Below are 18,459 nucleotides of genomic sequence, written 5' to 3'. Positions count from 1 at the left end.
CCCCACATTTACAGGTTTTTCTGCCTCTCTCTCCTCTCACCAGCTCCCCCCCCCATTTACGGGTTTAGTGTCTCTATCCTATTTCACCAGTCCCTCACCCCCATTTATGGGTCTAGTGCCTCTCTTCCCTCTCACCAGTCTCCCCCCCCCATTTACAGGTCTAGTGCCTCTCTCTCTTCCCTCTCACCAGTCATTCCCCCCCCCCCCCCATTTACAGGTCTAGTGAAGATTTCTGATGTTTACCAACCATTTTAAAGAGTGTTGTTTTTTTTAACAACTGAATTATATATGTTTAACATTTTATGCTTGTTGCTAGGGAAACCATATATGTAATATACAGTATATATAAATTTTTAAATAAATAGTGCCTCTCTCTCTTCCCTCTCACCAGTTCCCCCCCCCATTTACAAGCCTAGTGCCTCTCTCACCAGCTTCCCCCCCCACTTTAAAGGTCCAGTGCTTCTCTCCCCTTTCACTAGCTCCCCCCCCCATTAAAAATTCAGTGGTTCTCCCTTCCCACACATGACCAGCACTTCCGCAGCTTGCTTTTCTCCTGCCACCGCGGTGCACTTTGCTTTCGGCGCTGCTACACAGGCCTTCTTCAAGGCATTCTTTCTACCGTGAAAGAAAGAATCCAAAGCAGGCCTGCATGAATCGGCACTAAAAGCAAAGTGCACTGCGGTGGCTGAGGAGAAAAGGAAAGGAAGCTGCGAAGGTGTTAGACCTGTGGGAGAAGGGAGCCTGACCAAAATAAACTGATTTCCTCTTGCTGGCAAATAGGTGCCACTTGGATGGAAGTGGAAGGGCCTAGACTCACCCATGGCTGTACCCCTGGATTCATTGAGTCCACTGAAGGCACTGAGGTAGTACTCTGAATTTTGATTGGTTGAGCAGGTAGCAATCAGCTTCTGCTCAGCCAATCAAATTTAGAGTAGTGTTCTAGAGCAGTGGTCCCCAACCCTGTCCTGGAGAACCTCCAGGCCAATTGGGTTTTCAAGCTAACCCTAATGAATATGCATGAGAGATTTGCATATAATGGAAGTGTCAGGCATGCAGATCTGCTCCATGCATATTCATTAGGGCTAGCCTGAAAACCTGATTGGCCTGGAGGTCCTTCAGGACAGAGTTGGGAAGCACTGTTCTAGAGTCAAACACTGCCAACCAATCAAATTAAATAAAGTAGGGATGGAACACCTTTGAGGATTCTCTCCAGACTAAATCCCCAATGCTCCTGTGCTAGAGAACAGCAGGATGCTATAGAGGAGGAGCCTGAATGCTGTGCTGGCCTCTTGATTGGTCAGCTGTGATGGGATTCAGTGTCTGGAGGAAATCCCCTGATAGCAGGAGGCTTAGGACTGTGTGGGCACAGAGGAGGAGCTGGGAGCGAGCAGCGTGTGCAGAGGTATGAAGAACTTGTGAGCAAGCAGTGGTAGAGATCAGTCTGATTTAATAAAAATTATTGGAATTTGAGTCGAGGGTTTGGTGTACAGACTCCACAGCCCTAATTCTATCCAGAGTGAGCCAGAATAGTCTCTGAACTGGGTTCTGGAGTATGACTACACCTTGGAGCTGAGTTTCCAATTCCTAGATGCAATTATAGAATCCCTATGTGTATCAGAGACAAAAAGAGAAGTGGTAAGGCCAACCCTGGAAATGCTACTGGCATTCAAGGTGATCTTACTGACTCCACTGGGAGCAGTTGTCACTACTCAATTTACTTTGTTAAGCAAAAAAAAAAAAGTACATTCTACCTGATATTGAGCCTGAAGGCATTCGAAGTGTATCTGCACATTCCGATCACTGTCTTCTGGGACCACCTTCAAAAAGATGGCTGTGGTCATAGCAATGCTCTGGAAGGAAGGTTCACTCTTATTTAGACTAGTTGATCAGAGTAAGTCAGAAGCAGAGAAAACAGGCAACAGCATAGGTGGTCCAGATGCTGGAATCCTTGGGATGGATTGTGAACTAACTATAATATTTAAAGGCTTTCAGCAAAGTGTGTTTTTATCTAGGAGTGATCTGAGAAGCTGATTGGGCAGTTGGAGACATTGCCGCCTGCCCAGCCCCATCCGCATGGATATATCTCTAGGTGTTGGACTTCATAGTGAGGCCACTCCAGAAGGCCTTGCTGTCAGGTGGTCTCCCAAGTCCAAGAGTTTGGGATACATCTACCAATTCTCTCTCAGGTCAGGGCCAGACTCCAAGGAGCACCTTACCAAGGGAGTCAGATTGGACAATCTGGCTCGGTTCATAGTATTTGACACAATTCTGACAGGAAGGGTGAAACAGAGCAAATGGTCAACTGTAGAGACCAGGTAGAAGATAAACAGGTTGGAAATCAGGCACTAGACTGGCCTTGCTGGCGTTTTGCTACTGGATTCAAGGAGTGGTGGTGTGAGTTCTATGCGATCGGGTTACCATAGTGGTATATGCCAACAGGTATGGAGGCACCAAGAGCCTTGGGTGAAGAAGAAGGCAGACCAAGTGTGGGTCAAGTAGAACATTAAAGCTTTTTCAGCAGGCATAGACAACCTTCAGGTGGACTTTCAGCTGAAACAATCTTAATCAGGGAGAATGGAAGCTCAGCTAAGTATCCTTTCACAAGATTTGTTCAAGATCTCCAAACTGGATAGATATTTCTGCCAAGTGAGGGAGCTGGGATCCTGTAGGATAAATTTGTTAATCCAGCCATAGCCCTGGGATTAGAGTTCTCTATATTCCCATATTGGCTGATGATAAAATGAGCACTCCAGCAGATGAAATGCCATCTGGGTCTGGTGATAATGGTGGCTTCAAATTGGCTTTTGAAGCCATGATACACGGATCTTATATGACTCTGTTGTGGAGATCCATTGAGTCTACCTCCAGGCAGGGGACTTTCTGCGCTAGGATCCAGATATAGAGCGGTCCAATGATCTGTTCAAATGCCTAGATTCAGTTAAAAAATTACTTGACCAAAGTAAAGAATAAATTCCGGTTACCATTACTGCAGTTACTTTCAAGCGTTTATATTTTTGTGCAACTATGTGACCCCCTCCAAACATTGGACAGCAAGGAGAGCCTCTGTCTTGTACATGCACAAATTGCAGTGTGTTAGTCCTATGTGTCGTCTTTGGTTTTGCCTGCCTACATTGTCATTTATTTGGTGTTTTTGTTTTTTTAAAAATATTTTATTAATTTATATTCTGCCTATAAACTAGGTAGATCACAATGAAATATCTATAAAAAGCCTTACATATACAGCACCCCAAAACTTGGACATACCACAAAAGATAGGATTTTGGTGTGTGTGTTGAGTGTTAGCACTGTTTTTAGAGAACTGTTTGTTTTGATTCAACTGGTTCACTAGGAAGAAAAGGAAAAAGCCATGCTGAATCGTACCAAGGTCAATCAAACCTAGCATTTTGTCTCCTATTTTAGCCAGTTAGGAGTGGCAAGTACCTGGCAAATCACTGTGTGTAGTTGGGGTTTTTTTTCATACAAGTATTGTTTAACTAGGGGAACTCATATGTTTAGACTGTAAACTGCTTTGACTTCTGAACACACTTTTTTAATAAAAAGCTTTCCTATTTGCCTTGCTCTTGACTCAAAATGTTCTAAAACCCTTGAGACCTTTGTGTTACACACTCAATTGCCATTTTCTCATGGCAGTCATGGGAACAGGTCTGCATTTTCCAAAATACAAGCAGAGAAAGAGTATGACAATTAGGCCAAACAAAATCTAATTTAAAAAAAAAGAAAAAAACCCCAAAACAAATTCCAAAGCCATAACCACAAGCTTTACTGTAGAATTAGGAAAATAAACTTTGAATGTGCAAAATTGTTTTTGTTCCAGTACTATTAACTAATCAATCCCCATTGCTTATTTTTCTTCCTCTACTGTTTACTTAGCACTCCTTTCCAAATGGTCATTTTTGTGATTTAACAGAAAACTGGTACTACTCTTATTTACTTTCATTTCTGTTTTGGAATTAAAAACATCAGAGCTGGTGGCCTAATGTGTTGGTGGTGGCATTGAATACTGCATTTTTGGAGAGCTAGGCTTTGATTTCTGCTCCTTGGTCTGTTAGGGACTAGATATGTTAGAGAGGCAATGTTCACAGCTCAGGGAGAAATTAGGGTTCACATTTATCCCACTAGAGTGACACCTACAAGGGTGTTTGATGTAAAGGTGTATTAGGTTTAGAAGAAAATTGTGGTTTGTAAATGACCGCTTCATGGTCCTAAAACTGATCTAGTCCTAGTCCTTTTTGCAAGGCATGACCCTTCTCCAAGGTATAACAGGGATGGAGCTACTTAGCAGTAGAGATTATAATGCAGTCACATTTCAGATAACTGGAGGGAGGACATAAAGTTGAACTGAACTTTAAAAAGAAGACAGTAAAATAAGAAAATTAACTAAAGAAAGGGGTTTGGTTTTTTTTTTTTTAAAATTACAGTGATGCCTTGGAATCCGAACTTAATCCGTTCCGGAACCCTGTTCGATTCCAAAGTGTTCGAGTTCCAAGACAATTTTTCCCATTGAAAATAATAGAAACTGGATTAATCCGTTCCTGGGTCCCACAAATGGAAATTGTAACAGTAAATACACTGGATTTTAAGGTACAATGTTAACAAATACAGTAGTATCTCGGTGGGAGCTGTTCTGCAGGGTGCTCATGTCATTGTGGGTTGTGATGGTGCGCCCTGGCTCCAGGGTGCTGGCTATAAATCAAACCGTCACCGAGCCCGGATAGGCACCTTTGGCCCTGCCGCTCCCAGACGCTGCCCCCCCTCCCCGGATGCCACTACCCCCCTCCGCCGGGACTCTCAGGTGCTGGCCCACTCCTGCCAGACTCGCCCCAACTCCCATGCTCCACCGAGGCCACTGGCACTGCTCCCTCCCTTTGCGATTGCCTCCTCCCCCTCACTGACCGGCCCTGTCCTTACCCATGCGCCACTGGTATTAGAAAGTGCCCGCCGCTGGTTTTCAGCTGGGCTGCTGCTGGACCTTGAGCATCTGCACATGCACAAGGCCTTCTGGATCTCGCCCTCACCGAGAATCTCAGAGAGGGCGAGATCCATAAGGCCTTGAACATGCGCAGATGCTCAAGGCCCAGCAGCAGCCCAGCAGAAAACCGGTGGCAGGCACTTTTTAAAACCGGTGGCGCATGGGTAAGGACAGGGCCAGTCTGGGGGAGGGGGGGAGGAGGCGATTGCGAAGGGAGGGAGCAGCACCGGTGGCCTTGGGGGGAGAAATACTGACGGTTCCCGGGGTCGGTGCAGGGTGTTCGGATTCTGGGACAAAATTTGCTTGAATTTTTAGTTCGGATTCCAAGTTGTTCGAGTTCTGGGCATTCGTATTCCGAGTTACCACTGTATTTTATTAATTCATATTCTGCCAACAAACTAGGCAGATCACAATGAAACATCTATAAAAAGCTTTACATATGCAACATCACAAAACTGGAGATAGAGGCATAAGAATATAAGAATAGCCTTACTGGGTCAGACCAGTGGTTCATCAAGCCCAGTAGCCCGTTCTCACAGTGGCCAATCCAGGTCACTAGTATCTGGCTAAAACCCAAGGAGTAGCAAAATTCCATGCTACCGATACAGGGCAAGCAGAGGCTTCCCCCATGTCTTAATAACAGACTATTGACTTTTCCTCCAGGAACTTGTCCAAACCTTTCTTAAATCCATCTACACTATCTGCTCTTACCACATCCTCTGGCAACGCGTTCCAGAGCTATCTTGGCAAAAATGAACTTAAAAATATTGGTTAAAAGCTTGCATGTATTATGGTGGGGAGATGCTTTTTGAAAATAACGTTTTAGAAGTCCAGACCAAATGTATTACATGCATTAGAAAAGGAGAAGTCTGAGGTAGACTGCATTTGACTGAGTCGTACCTGAGTTTCTACTTGAGTACAGCTCTGAATTCTCAGACGAGTACTTATCCTATAAGTACCCCTGATGCAGGAGTTTGTCATGCCGAAACAGTGCTGTGTTGGGTCTGGATTTGAATAAACAGTTTGATCACATTTGGTTTGACTGTGGTCTGGTCCTTTGAACATTGTGGTCTGAGTCGAAGGTCCATTGTCCTGTCCCACTTCTTTTCTTCTCTTTCTGTTATAACTGCTAAAACTGGCATCATTTTAGCTTTTTATAACTTATCACTCTAATAATGGAAATCAAGTTTTAAGAAAATAACACTAGTGAGTTTGTGGGGGATTTAGTGGAACACTTTCAGTAGTAGCTCAAGGCAAGTTAGGTACAGTAAATATTTTCCTGTCCTTGCAATGCTTGTACTTAATGCCATAGAGCAGTGATCTTCATTGCAAGGCCTGTGAGACAGTGCAGTTTGCTGCAGTTCAGGGTTCCATCTCTCCTCCCTGTGATCCAACACTACTTCTTCCCGGCAGCTGCTGATTTACTCTTCAGGCTGCCAGCAGCGTGAATCAGGTAAACACACTACCTTCAGCAGCCCAGAAGCATTCCCTATGCTAATGTTTCCTGTCCCTGCATAAGCAGGAAGTAGTAGCAAAGAGAGAACCTCTGGGCCACCAAAGGCAACATGTTTACTTCACTCACACTACCAGCAGCCTGAAGAGTGCAAGAGCAGCTGCTGTGAAGGAGAAGGGTGGGGAACTACCGGATCCCTTGGAAGGGGGGGATCTCAGAAAATCTTAGTAATGCAATAACATATAAATGAAAAACCATACTATATATATCTTGGCATATCTCTAAAACATTTATTATTCTAATAAATAATTTATACTTGGCACATTTGCATTATTCTTACAATAACATAGCTGTTTGTAGAATTCTAGGAAGTTTATAAGGTGCAATCATATCCCTAGTTACAAGTCCAGGATAATTGCTGTCTTGTGATTGTTTGTGTAATATTTGCACCTGTTCTACAATACCAGACCAAAAGAAGAAGTAAAGGGAAGGAGAGAAAGAGAGGTCAGACAACTGGAGGAGGAGGGAAGGAGAGAAAGGGGGGGAGGGTCAGACAACCTGAGGGGAAGGAGAGAGAGATAGAGAGGTCAGACAACCAGGGGGGAGGGTCAATCAACCGGAGGGGGAGGGAAGGAGAGAGAGGTTGGACAACCAGAGGAGGGGGGGAAGTTTGGACAACCGGAGGGGGAGGAAAGGTGAGAAAGAGCGAGGTTGGACTACTGGAGGGGGGGAGAGAAAGGGGAAAGTGGAAAGAGATAGAAAAGATGAGAATAAGGGACTAGAAAGAGGGAGGAAAGGGTACACTTGGATGGAGTAGAGGAGAAGGAAGAGACGGTGCACATGGATAGATGGGAAGGGTAGATATGGAAAAGTAGATAATTTGAAAAAGAAGCAGCAAATGTGAAGAAAGTTGAATATTAAAAGTGAATGCCAAAGATATAGGGCAGAAAGTGAAGGAGAGAAAAATTTTTAAAAAAATGAATAAGAAGGCCTTGGAAACACAGTTAGGAGCACAGACAGAAGGAAGTGCACCAGAGACTGGGAAAAATGAGTAGAAAAATAAAATCACCAGATAACAAAGATAGGAAAAATGATTTATTTTCAATTTAGTGATTGAAATATGTCAGTTTTGAGAATTTACAATTTGCTGTCTATATTTTGCACTGTTCAGGAAAAAATGCATTTGTTTCTATTTCTCTGGGGTTGTACTGCATACAGAATCTGGCATCTTAGGGTTTTGTTTGTATATATTTGGACTTTTAGGGCTCTTTTTATTAAGGTGTGCTAACGGTTTTAGCGCACGCTACAATGCCGCACATGCTAGACGCTAACACCTCCATAGAGCTTGCATTAGTATTTTTTGTTTAGCGCGTTAATCCTTAATAAAAGGAGCCCTTAGTTTGTGGTCCTGTGTTTGCATAAGGTTTATCAGTGTTCAAATAGGTATGACTGTCAAGAATCGTTACTGGTGTCATGGCCTAAAGTAGGAATATATTTGTTGGCTCTCCACCTCTTTTTGGACCCAAAATGGCCCTCGCTTAAAAATTAGCGAAGACCACTGCCATGTGACTTGACCAAAGTCTTAAGGAGCATATATGGTTTTCCTGGTTCTCAATATATTGCTTCAACTAATAAGAACATAAGAATTGCTGCTGCTGGGCCAGACCAGTGGTCCATCGGACCCAGCAGACCGCTCACATGGCGGCCCTCTGGTCAAAGACTAGTGCAAACCAAAAAAAACTCTGTTCCTAAATTGACTTTATTTGAAAGTGTCAAAAGTTCCAAAGGTACACTGAAATCATCCACATAAAATAATTTCATCCACATAAAAATAAATCATCTACATAAAAACCTTAAAGGACCTAGTCCGCTAGGGATACAGGACCCAACACAGTCTGTGTTTCGACAAAAAGTCTTCTTCAGGGGGCCCTGGGGGTCCTATAAAGGTGAATATGTGGGAAACAATTATGTGGTGAGCCGGAAGTGAGACACTGCTTGCATTTGCAATAGGACTAGTGCCCTAACTGAGACTAGGTGGAACTTGTCTAACTTTGTCTTGAATCCCCGGAGGGTGTTTTCCCCTACAACAGACTCCGGAAGAGCGTTCCAGTTTTCTACCACTCTCTGGGTGAAGAACTTCCTTATGTTTGTACGGAATCTATCCCCTACCTACCTTGGAGAGGATGAACAACGTGCCCTTATCTACTAAGTCTATTCCCTTCAGTACCTTAATGTACACAAGTTTAAAGGCAGAACATAGAGATGGAAATTAGAAGTAATGCTTTAATAAGATTGGCCTAAAGAACTTTTGGAAAAAAGAACAAGAAACCTCACTATAGAAACAAAAACTTATAATAAAACATTTTTTTTCAAGTGGCTTTAAATTTAAAAGCCTATAAGGGAGTTAATTACTAGAAGATCAAGGAGTAAAATGGGAACTTAGGAAGACCTGTTCATATCAGAAAAATTGAGTTCTTTGCTTTGATCTTTAACAAGGATATCGGAAGGATACCCACGTCAGAAGTTCTCTTTGATAGTATTGACTCTGAGGAACTGAAGTACCTCACATTGACCCTAGAAAATATAGGCCATGAAAAATGCTCCAACGCTCATTCAATTCCTATGAGCGTTGGTGCATTTACTGCATTGGCCCACACTAAAATGCTTAGTAAAAGGGAGCCATAATGAGCAAATTGACAAACTAAAGCAGTCTCTCTCAAACTGTGGGCTCCTTTTACTAAGGTGCGCTAGCGGTTTTAGCGCTAACGCCTCCATAGAGCTTGCGTTAGTATTTTTCGCTTAGAGCGTGGTTTGCGTGCGCTAAAATTGCTAGCGCACCTTAGTAAAAGGAGCCCTGTGTGTCACAGCACAATGGTGTGCCCTGAAGAATTTCCGGAATTTCTTTATTTTTAAAAATTCCCTTCATAAGTGTACACTAGAATAGATGACATGTATGTCGTGTTCAAAAGAGTCTGTCAATGTTATGAGTGTGTGTGTGTAAGGATGCAACTGCCCAGATAAGCATCATTCTTTGACGTGATTGGTCCTTGAGATTGGTCCTTGAAAACTATCAGCAACTAATTTTATTTGTATTTTTTATGCAGTAGTTATTCTACCTTGAGCAGCAAAGCAATCAAGGCTTTGTTACTGTTTGGATCGTCTCTTATCTTTACAAACTTGGATTTTCAGCTCTAACAGAAATTAAGTAAAAAAAAAAAAAGAGAACGTCTGTAAATGGAGGATGATGAAATGCGTGCTTGACTATCAAGACACATTTGAGTTAGTTTGCACTCAAAAGCCAGCAACTATTATAAACCAGATTGAGCTTTGGATGATGGCTTTCAAATTGAAATTGAATAAGGAAAAACTAAATTCTTTCTGGCAACACCTAATGATAAGCTCAGAGAAACAATGATATATGTGAATGGGCTGGATTACAATATAGAACAATCCATTAAAATATTAGGGGTAATGCTGGATAAACACCTTACATTGGAGAAACACACTGATTTACATATTAGGAAATGTTTTTCAGTGATCTGGAAGCTTCGTATCATCAAGAAATATTTTGATGAAGTCTCTTTTGGGTTGTTGGTGCAATCCTCCATTTTAAGTAATGTAATATTGTATATGTAGAGTCTTATTTGAAAATTCTTAAGAGATTAAGGATAGTCCAGAACACTGCTGTTTGTCTCATTTTTGGCTTAAAAAAATGGGAGCATATCACTCCCTTCTATCACAAACTGCACTGGCTACCGGTGGAGTCTAGAGCAGGGGTGCCCAACACGTCGATCGCGATCGACCAGTAGCTCAGGAAGGCAACGCGAGTCGATCGCGGAGCCCATCCCGGGCTCGTGATAGATTCGTGTTGCCGTCCTGATCTACCGGGCCGATCAGCCTTCCTCTCCAGTGTTCTCTCTAGGGCCTTTTAGCTGGGCGATCCGCCCAGCTGTCATCTGCTGCTGCCGCCGCTGCTGAACATTAAAAAAACCCAAAAAAAACCGGCTTGGAGATTTCAGCCCGTAGCGAACGTATGCTCCATGGCTCTAACGTGTGCGTGCCAGCTTCCCTTCTCTTCCCTCCGAAACCGGAAGTTATGTCCGGGGGGGGGGAGAAGGGAAGCCGGCACGCACATGTTGAGAGCCCTGAAGCAAGCGTTCGCTATGGGCTAAGGCGGGAGACAGGTTAGTGAAGCATTTGCTCTTCTTGCTGCCGGGTCCTGCCTACTTTCTGTTTCCGCGAAGGCAGGACCCGGCAGCATTTCCCCCAATAGGTCGATCGCGATCTTGGGCCAATCAGCCTTCCTCTCCCCGACGGCAGAATTGACGTCGGGGAGAGGAATGCTGGTCGGTCGAAGCAGGGAGAGCTTGGGGCGTCGTCGGCTTTCGGGCCTGTTATTGGTGGCGGTTTAGGTCCTGGTCCCCGATGGCAGTGGCTTGGGGGAGGGCAGGGAGAAAGAAAGAAAAAGGACAGGCAGGGAGACAGAAGGAAAGAAGAGAAACAGAAAAAAAAGAAAGGGATGCAGAGAGAAAGAAAGGGCAGGGAGAGAGGAAGGAAAAGTTGGGGGAGAGAACGAGGTCTGGAGGAGAGGAAGCATACAGGCTAAAAGAAGGGAAGAAAGATTGGATGCACAGTCAGAAGAAGAAAGTACAACCAGAGACTCATGAAATCATCAGACAAGGTAGGAAAAATTATTTTATTTTAAATTTAGTGATCAAAATGTGTCTGAATTTATATCTGCTGTCTATATTTTACACTAAGGTCCCCTTTTACTAAACCGCAATAGAGTTTTTTAGCGCAGGGAGCCTATGAGCGTCGAGAGCAGCGCTGGGCATTCAGCGCAGCTCCCTGCGCTCTAAAAACTGCTATCGTGGTTTAGTAAAAAGGGAGGGGGGTATATTTGTCTATTTTTGTATGGTTGTTACTGAGGTGATAGTGCATAGAGTCATCTGCTTTGACCTCTTTGAAAAACCCTGGAATAGGAATGATAATTAACATTTTCTATGCGTACAGTGTGCGTTGTGTTTTTTAAAAATTTTATTGTTGGTAGATCATTTTGACTTGGTCATTTTAAAAGTAGCTTGCAAGCCCAAAAAGTGTGGGCACCCCTGGTCTAGAGTATTGTTTAAATTTTCTTGCATTTGGTCTGGTACCAGGTTATCTCCTTTCTCATTTTTCTTGGAGTCATTCTAATAAAAATACACAGAGAATACAGTTATTTACTTATCCTTCTATAAAATCTTGCCGCTACAAGAGGTTCCTTGAGAAAATTTTCTTTTTTTATAATCTTTATTCATTTTAAAACACTTTCAATAAGTGAAAACAACATGGATTATACATTTAACCCTTTAGACAACACTTATAAATTTTACAAGATTCATACAGAACATTACCCTCCCCCACCCCTCCTAATCTTTATAATTAAAGTAATTATAAAATTTATCATATGTCCAGAGTTATTTTATACTTATTTTAAACATAAGTTATACATATGATTAGTCAGACTTATTTATCAACCTCAAAAAAACCCCACCCAACTCTCTTATTATCATCTGTATAAAAAGTCACTTAAAAGACCTTATAATCATCCCCCCTCCCTGGATGTGCATTTTATCTAACATCAAAAATCATAACTATAATAATTCTACAAAAGACGACAATGGGCCCCAAATTAAGTTAAAGTTTTTTTGTATTCCCTAATAAATCAGCATTCCTTTTCTCATATTTGTAAATTAGACAAACTTGCCCACCAGAATGTAAAGTTAAGACGAGCCCAGTTTTTCCAGTTTTATGTAATCATTTGTATAGCTGTACTAGTCATAATTAATAAAAGACATCTTTTATATTTATCTAGGGGATCCTTGACATGTAAAATTGTACCATAAATTAGTATTTCATAAGTTAACAGAATCTCAGATTCTAAAATATTATTATGTCCCCAAATTGATCTCCAGGAAATAAATATCTTAGGGCAATAAAACAGTAAATGATCAAATATCTTGAGAAAACTTTCTCTTTTCAGGCCACTAAAATGAACACATGGCTCGGAAAAATGATGTTAGAAGCTGCTTCTTATTTAGATTTTAGGAAGTTATTAAAGACTCAATTATTTAATAGGCTGATATCGTAATGGTTTTACTTTTTCTCCTATTTCAACCATGTTTGCGTTCTATTTTTATGTTTCTTACCTGCATGGTTTGCTTTTTCATCTTGATCAATTTTTATTGAAATGTATGTACTGCCTTTTATTGTATTTTTATTGAAAATGTATGTATGTGTGTATTGGTTTTCTCATGCTGTGAGCCGATTAGAACCTCCCCGGTATGGCAGCATATAAATAAATTATTATTCACATCCATCGTATTGATTAGCAATTTTATCCACTTTTAGTTTTACCATTGTTACTATTACTCATATATAGCTTAAAGAACTTGAAATAAATAACTCAGATTTAATTTTTTTTTTTTTTTTTGCAATTTTATAATTTCATTTATAATGTGCTGCAAAAAACATTTGCTCTGTTTAGTGTGCCAGAACTAAAAATGTTTGAGAGACACTGAACTAAAGAATAATAAGTAACTAAGATGATAGGTATACTCCCGGAATTTTGAAAGAACCAAAAGTGAAATTATAGAACTGTTATTAGTAATCTATATCATTAAAATTGCTGTTACATCTAAGAACTGAAGGGTAGCCATTATAATCCAAATTTTAGACATTCTCAGGAAACTAAAGACTGCTTAGCCTGATGTCTGTGCCAGGCAAAATGGTAGAAAGTATTTTGAAAAAAATTATTACTGACCATATGAATAGAAATGGCTTAATGGGGCAGAGCCAGCATGAATTTAGTGACAGAAAGTCATGCCATACCAATTTTAGGTTTGTTGGGGTTTTTTTAAGGTGTGTCAGTTAATTGTGTTAAATGCCTTTTGAAAATTCAAAGTCCCTTATGAAAGATTCCTGGGTTAGGAGGCAATGGGTTTTTTTTTCCAAATCTTTATTCATTTTTACATCTCACAACAAGTGTACAATAATATAACAATTGACTTATACAGATCACTTGAAAATCTTTCCTATTATCATCATAAATATGTAAATTTAAATCCCTCCCCTACCCTCCCCATCCATCCATAATATAATTGAAGCATATCTTACATATATTATATTCAAAGATACTGAAACAACCAATAATATAACTATACATCCCCCCCTTTCCATTCTTATAACATTTTTATGGAAAAAATTTATGTTTAAATTGTCTCTGGTGCTGCTGTTTCTAAAATAAAGGTCATTATACTGTATATTACGCAATGTGTTATGAAAACTGCCCCTTTAAAGGCAATACTTGGGTTTTGTGTTAACCAGGTTTTAGAAGGCATTAGGGTTTGTGGCCTCTGGTTTAGAAGGCAATCTAAAAACACAAGGGAAAAGCCTCAAGGTACAGTAATTGCTAAGAAAGGGTCCGCCGGACCAATCAGCAAGCAAGGCTTTCATCTGTGTACGTGCTGAGCTCACTGCTCAGCATGGCTATTTCCCGCCGCGACGCCGGACTTGTAAGCTGCATGCCTGCATCGCCAGAATTTAGGTAGGCTGTTTTCATCCCCGTGGGAGTCCCGTGGGCCACACTACCGGAGCCGCGGCAAAGGTGAAAAAGAGCCGCATGCGGCTCTGGAGCCGCGGGTTGCCGACCCCCGAACTAGATGCTTCTGCTAGTCGTTATTATTTTTCATTTCTAATGTAAAGTTGCTTAAAACTTTGGTGTTTGAAAAAGGAATTTGCGCAGTTATTCTGCAGCTCAAGTTGCTGTAAGTCAGCAAGATGTTTATACTTACATTTGAACTGCAGGCTCCAGGATTTCCAGGAACAGTTGGCTTCCTCTCCTTTGGCTTCCAGTACACCACCTGCCGTGGCTTCCACTGGACAACTGGGACTGAAACCAAACAAGAGAAAGAGAGAGTCAAAAGACCAGCTAGTCATTGTAAGTATTTTGAAGACTGGTTCGTAGGCAGTGTTGCTATCAATATTTCATGGGCTTGTTTTGTTTTCCTTAAAATATGCAATATCATCACTACAGAGACTTCTCTTTATTGAAGTTACTCTTTGTGCCAATCACATATTTAAAGTACTGATGAAAACTTGGTTTCTCGTTATGAGGTAGATGTTGTTGTATAAGCAAGCCTGGCTTTTCCTAAACATAAATCTATTTTCTTTGGGAAATAAAGCAAAAATAAACCTATGCATTAAAAGTAGTTATAGCAGGAACAGAAAAAAAAAATCCCTAATATTACTTTAATAATCACAATTGATTGTATATAAGTTATGTTTTATAAGGTATATCCTAGTCCAATAGGAGCATCAGTCTTGAACCACTAGGTTTATGCACCTTCCCCCTTGGGGTATGTATAGAGAGCACTCCGTCTCCCTTCCCTCAGTTGTTCTCTACACATGAGGTGGTAGGAGCCTGTCTGTTATGCTCATGTTTTTCTTTCTTTTTCAGGTTTTTATCATCCAGTCAACTGCTACTCAATTTTTGGATATTCAAATTGAATATAGGCTAAATAAATTCAATACTTCTATATATAGAAAACCCACTGACTGGAACACTGTCCTTCATTATAAAAGTTACCATTCTATTATGTTAAGGACAGTGTTCTGGTCGGGCAATTTCTAAGAGTTAAACGGCTCAGTAGTAAGCTTACGGAATTTCTTCGTCAATCACGTGCGATGTCTGAATGCTTTATGCTATGAGGATATCCACATAAAACGATTAGGAGGGCGTTCAAGCGAACTAAACATGTAGATAGAAATTGGTTAATACTTAAAAGACAAACAGATAGATGTGATCAGCTAGTAACATGCGTATTGCCTTTCTCTAAACAATCACAGCAAATTAGACAGGTAGTAAGTCAAAATTGGCACATCCTTCAACTCCATTCTGAATTGAGGGATCTGCCAAGGTTTGACTTCACAAGGGGTCATAATCTTCAGGAGACTTTTTTCTAATGCGAACGGAAGAATAAGTAATGAGAGAGGTGGTCATCATAAATGTGGGAAGTATGTGTATTGTAAATTTGCTTGGGAGATTGATGAGGTTACTAATAGAGAATGACACGGGGAAAAATTCTGTCCCCGTCCCCGGACCACCATCCTCTGCACCGTCCCGTCCCCGCTGGTCCTTTCACCGCCCCGTCCCTGTCTCTGCCGTCCCCTTCACCGCCCCGTCACCGTCCCCACTGTCTCTTTCAACGTCCCCGTCTTCAGCATCTTCTCCTCTCCATCCCCCCATCCCCAGCACCCTTCACACGGTCCAGCAGCTCCCTCCCGCCGGCCAGCCGTGAATTTCCCTCCCTCCCTCCTTTTCCCTTACCTTTTCTTCTTGAAACTGGCGATTTCCATAAGGCTACGAGCTGTATTACAGCCTTGAAGTCGCGTCGGGTTGCCTGCTAGAAAAGTCTTCTCCGATGCAACTGGAAACAGGAAGTTGCGTCAGAGGAGACTTTTTCCAGCAGGCAACGCAACACGACTTCAAGGCTCCAGCTGTAATACAGCTCGTAGCCTTATAGAACTTGCCAGTTTCAAGAAGAAAAGATAAGGGAAAAGGAGGGAGAGACGGGCTGCTGGATCGAACACTCGTTCACCGTGCGGTTCACTACTTGTTCACCGCCCCGTGCTACCATTCACCGCTCCATGGAGCGGTGAATGGCCTTGTCCCCGAACTCCCGAAAAGGGAGACCTTTTTTTTTGGTCACCGTTTTGGCGGGTTACCCGTGGCTAGCCGCGGGTAACAACCACCGTGTCATTCTCTAGTTACTAACCCTAACAATGAGAAGATGTTTTTTCTACGAGATAGAGCTGACTGATAATAGTCAAGTGGTATATGGGATAGTATGACCTTGCAAAAAGTGGTATCTTGGGCAAACAAAGCAAAAAATTAAACATCGAATGGCCCAACATATTAGTAATTTATGGTTTAAGAAAAACTTGATTTTCCATTAGTAGCGCATTCGGTGCAATATGAGCATGATATTACTGATTTAAGATTTGACTTGGGATAGCCCAAGGAGAAGGTAGGCAAAGCAGAAAAATGCAAATGGTCTCTCTATACACACCCCACAGCTGAAGGTGCATAAACTCAGTGGTTTAAGGCTGATGTTCCTATCTCTTAGAAAGAAGATTAACAAGGTAGATACATAATCTTCTCTTTCTTGTACCACTTAGCCATTTTTTTCATTATTGCAGTCACTTTTAAGGGGATACTCATGCTTGAACTGTCTTTTAACCAAAGGATGCAGGGCAGAAGCATTTTGGAGCAATAACTTGCAGATCCTGTGGGATGATCTACACAGCTGCCAACCCAGAGGATGAGACACAACACATAAAATACCACCAGAGATTCATGGAGGGGATTAAGTTTGTGGTAAGAGAGCCAAGAGCTACCAAAGACTGATAAGTACTTGAAAGGGGAGATATTGAATTGTGGAGCATAAAAATATAAATCCATGCCCACTGTTTTAAATATTTGCACTGCTTTGCTAATTTTTGATGCCTCATTTGAAAGAATAAAAACAAAACCATAGAATTCCCATTCCTTATGGAATAGGAATAAAGAGTGACCAGATCTGTCTTAATGAAAAGCAAAGATAAGGGGACGTTCTTCCTGGATCGGAGTGGACTAATATAGAGTGGCTACTGAAAATGAACTGTAAGAGGCCGGGTTAGATAACTACATTTCGGTGACTGACTACTCATTCCCAGTTATGCTTTATGCAAGTTGGAGATTAATTTTAAACTTTTTTTATTTATAAGTTTAAGAAAAATAACCAAGTAACTACTTTTATATGGAAAAGCCATATAAAACTGAAGCATGATTTATTTCATATTAAAAGGAAAATTTATATATACATCTTTCACTAGAGGGAGGATTTGTCTGACAAATCTGATCAATTTCTTTGACTGGGTGACTAGAGAATTGGATAGAGGGAGTGAGCTAGATTTGGTGTATTTAGATTTTAGCAAAGCCTTTGATTCTGGAGAGTGCGGTTCCGCTGTCATACAAAGCGGTAATCTGTGGGACGTTGGTATCTCCTACTCCTCCAATAGATAGACATAAGAGCAGATTACTAGGTATAATGACTGGGGTAGCCATGCAAATGGTGACTACAAATTGGAAGAATTTTGATAGATTAAATTTCACCTTTTGGTGGAATTCATTATGCTTGTGCTATAAGTACGAGAAAATAAATTCTGAACAAATGGGTAATAATAAGTTTTTTAAATTGACGTGGGGTCCATTGACCAATTTTATCAATTCTAATTAAATGGTTTATTTCCCTATTTCCAGTTTGATTTGCACATCCAGGGGACGTGGGAGGGAGAGGGATATTATGTGAGGATTTGTTTATTAATTACATGTATGTACTGTTGTATGATTTTGTTGAATACATTGAAATTAGGGTGAGGGGAGGGGGGGAATGGTTTCTCATTTATTGATTGACGTACGTGCTGTTTTTTTCAAATTGCTTGTATGTATCCTTTTATGCACTGTTTTTAGACTGAAAAATTAATAAAGATAAATAAAAAATTTTTTAAAAGCCTTTAACAGTGTTCCACACAGGTATCTAATAAATAAACACTAAGGGCCAAATTCTGTAAACGGCGTCCCGAATGTAGGTGGCGGTAGGCGTCCTACCGCCGTCTAACCAGCCAATTGGGACACATATTTTCTATAAAAAACAAACAAACAAAAGAAAAACAACCCGAAGCATGCTGCCTACACTGTAGGCATCTGTCGCCAGGTTCATGGAGGTGCCTAGGGAAGCTTAAGCTTCCCCAAGACTGGGCGTGGTCTTGGTCAGAAGTGGCCTTAGGCGTTTCCCTAGGGCCGCAATAGGTGCCTGAAATGCTGGCCTACATTTCAAATAAATGCGGCTGCTAAACTGATCGCTGCAATTAGCTGAGTGGCAGCGGCAGGAAACCCTCGAACCCCACTCCAAGTCGGCCAGCAGGAGGGATGCCC

General features: G+C 41.4%; 1 protein-coding gene across 1 annotated transcript in view; it reads left to right on the top strand.

Annotated features, from left to right (window-relative positions):
- ESCO2 (establishment of sister chromatid cohesion N-acetyltransferase 2) overlaps nucleotides 1-18,459 on the top strand; it is a 119,118-nt gene that overhangs the window by 35,944 nt on the left and 64,715 nt on the right. The window contains exons 6-7 of the mRNA XM_033937531.1: nucleotides 14,289-14,421; nucleotides 16,729-16,860. Coding sequence (XP_033793422.1) covers nucleotides 14,289-14,421; nucleotides 16,729-16,860 — 265 coding nt within the window. The remainder of the gene's footprint in view (nucleotides 1-14,288; nucleotides 14,422-16,728; nucleotides 16,861-18,459) is intronic.

Source organism: Geotrypetes seraphini, chromosome 3 (genome assembly GCF_902459505.1).
Source record: "Geotrypetes seraphini chromosome 3, aGeoSer1.1, whole genome shotgun sequence".
NCBI lineage: Eukaryota > Metazoa > Chordata > Amphibia > Gymnophiona > Dermophiidae > Geotrypetes > Geotrypetes seraphini.
The sequence above is the reverse complement of the archived record's forward strand: the minus strand, read 5'-3'. Positions and strand labels throughout refer to the sequence as shown.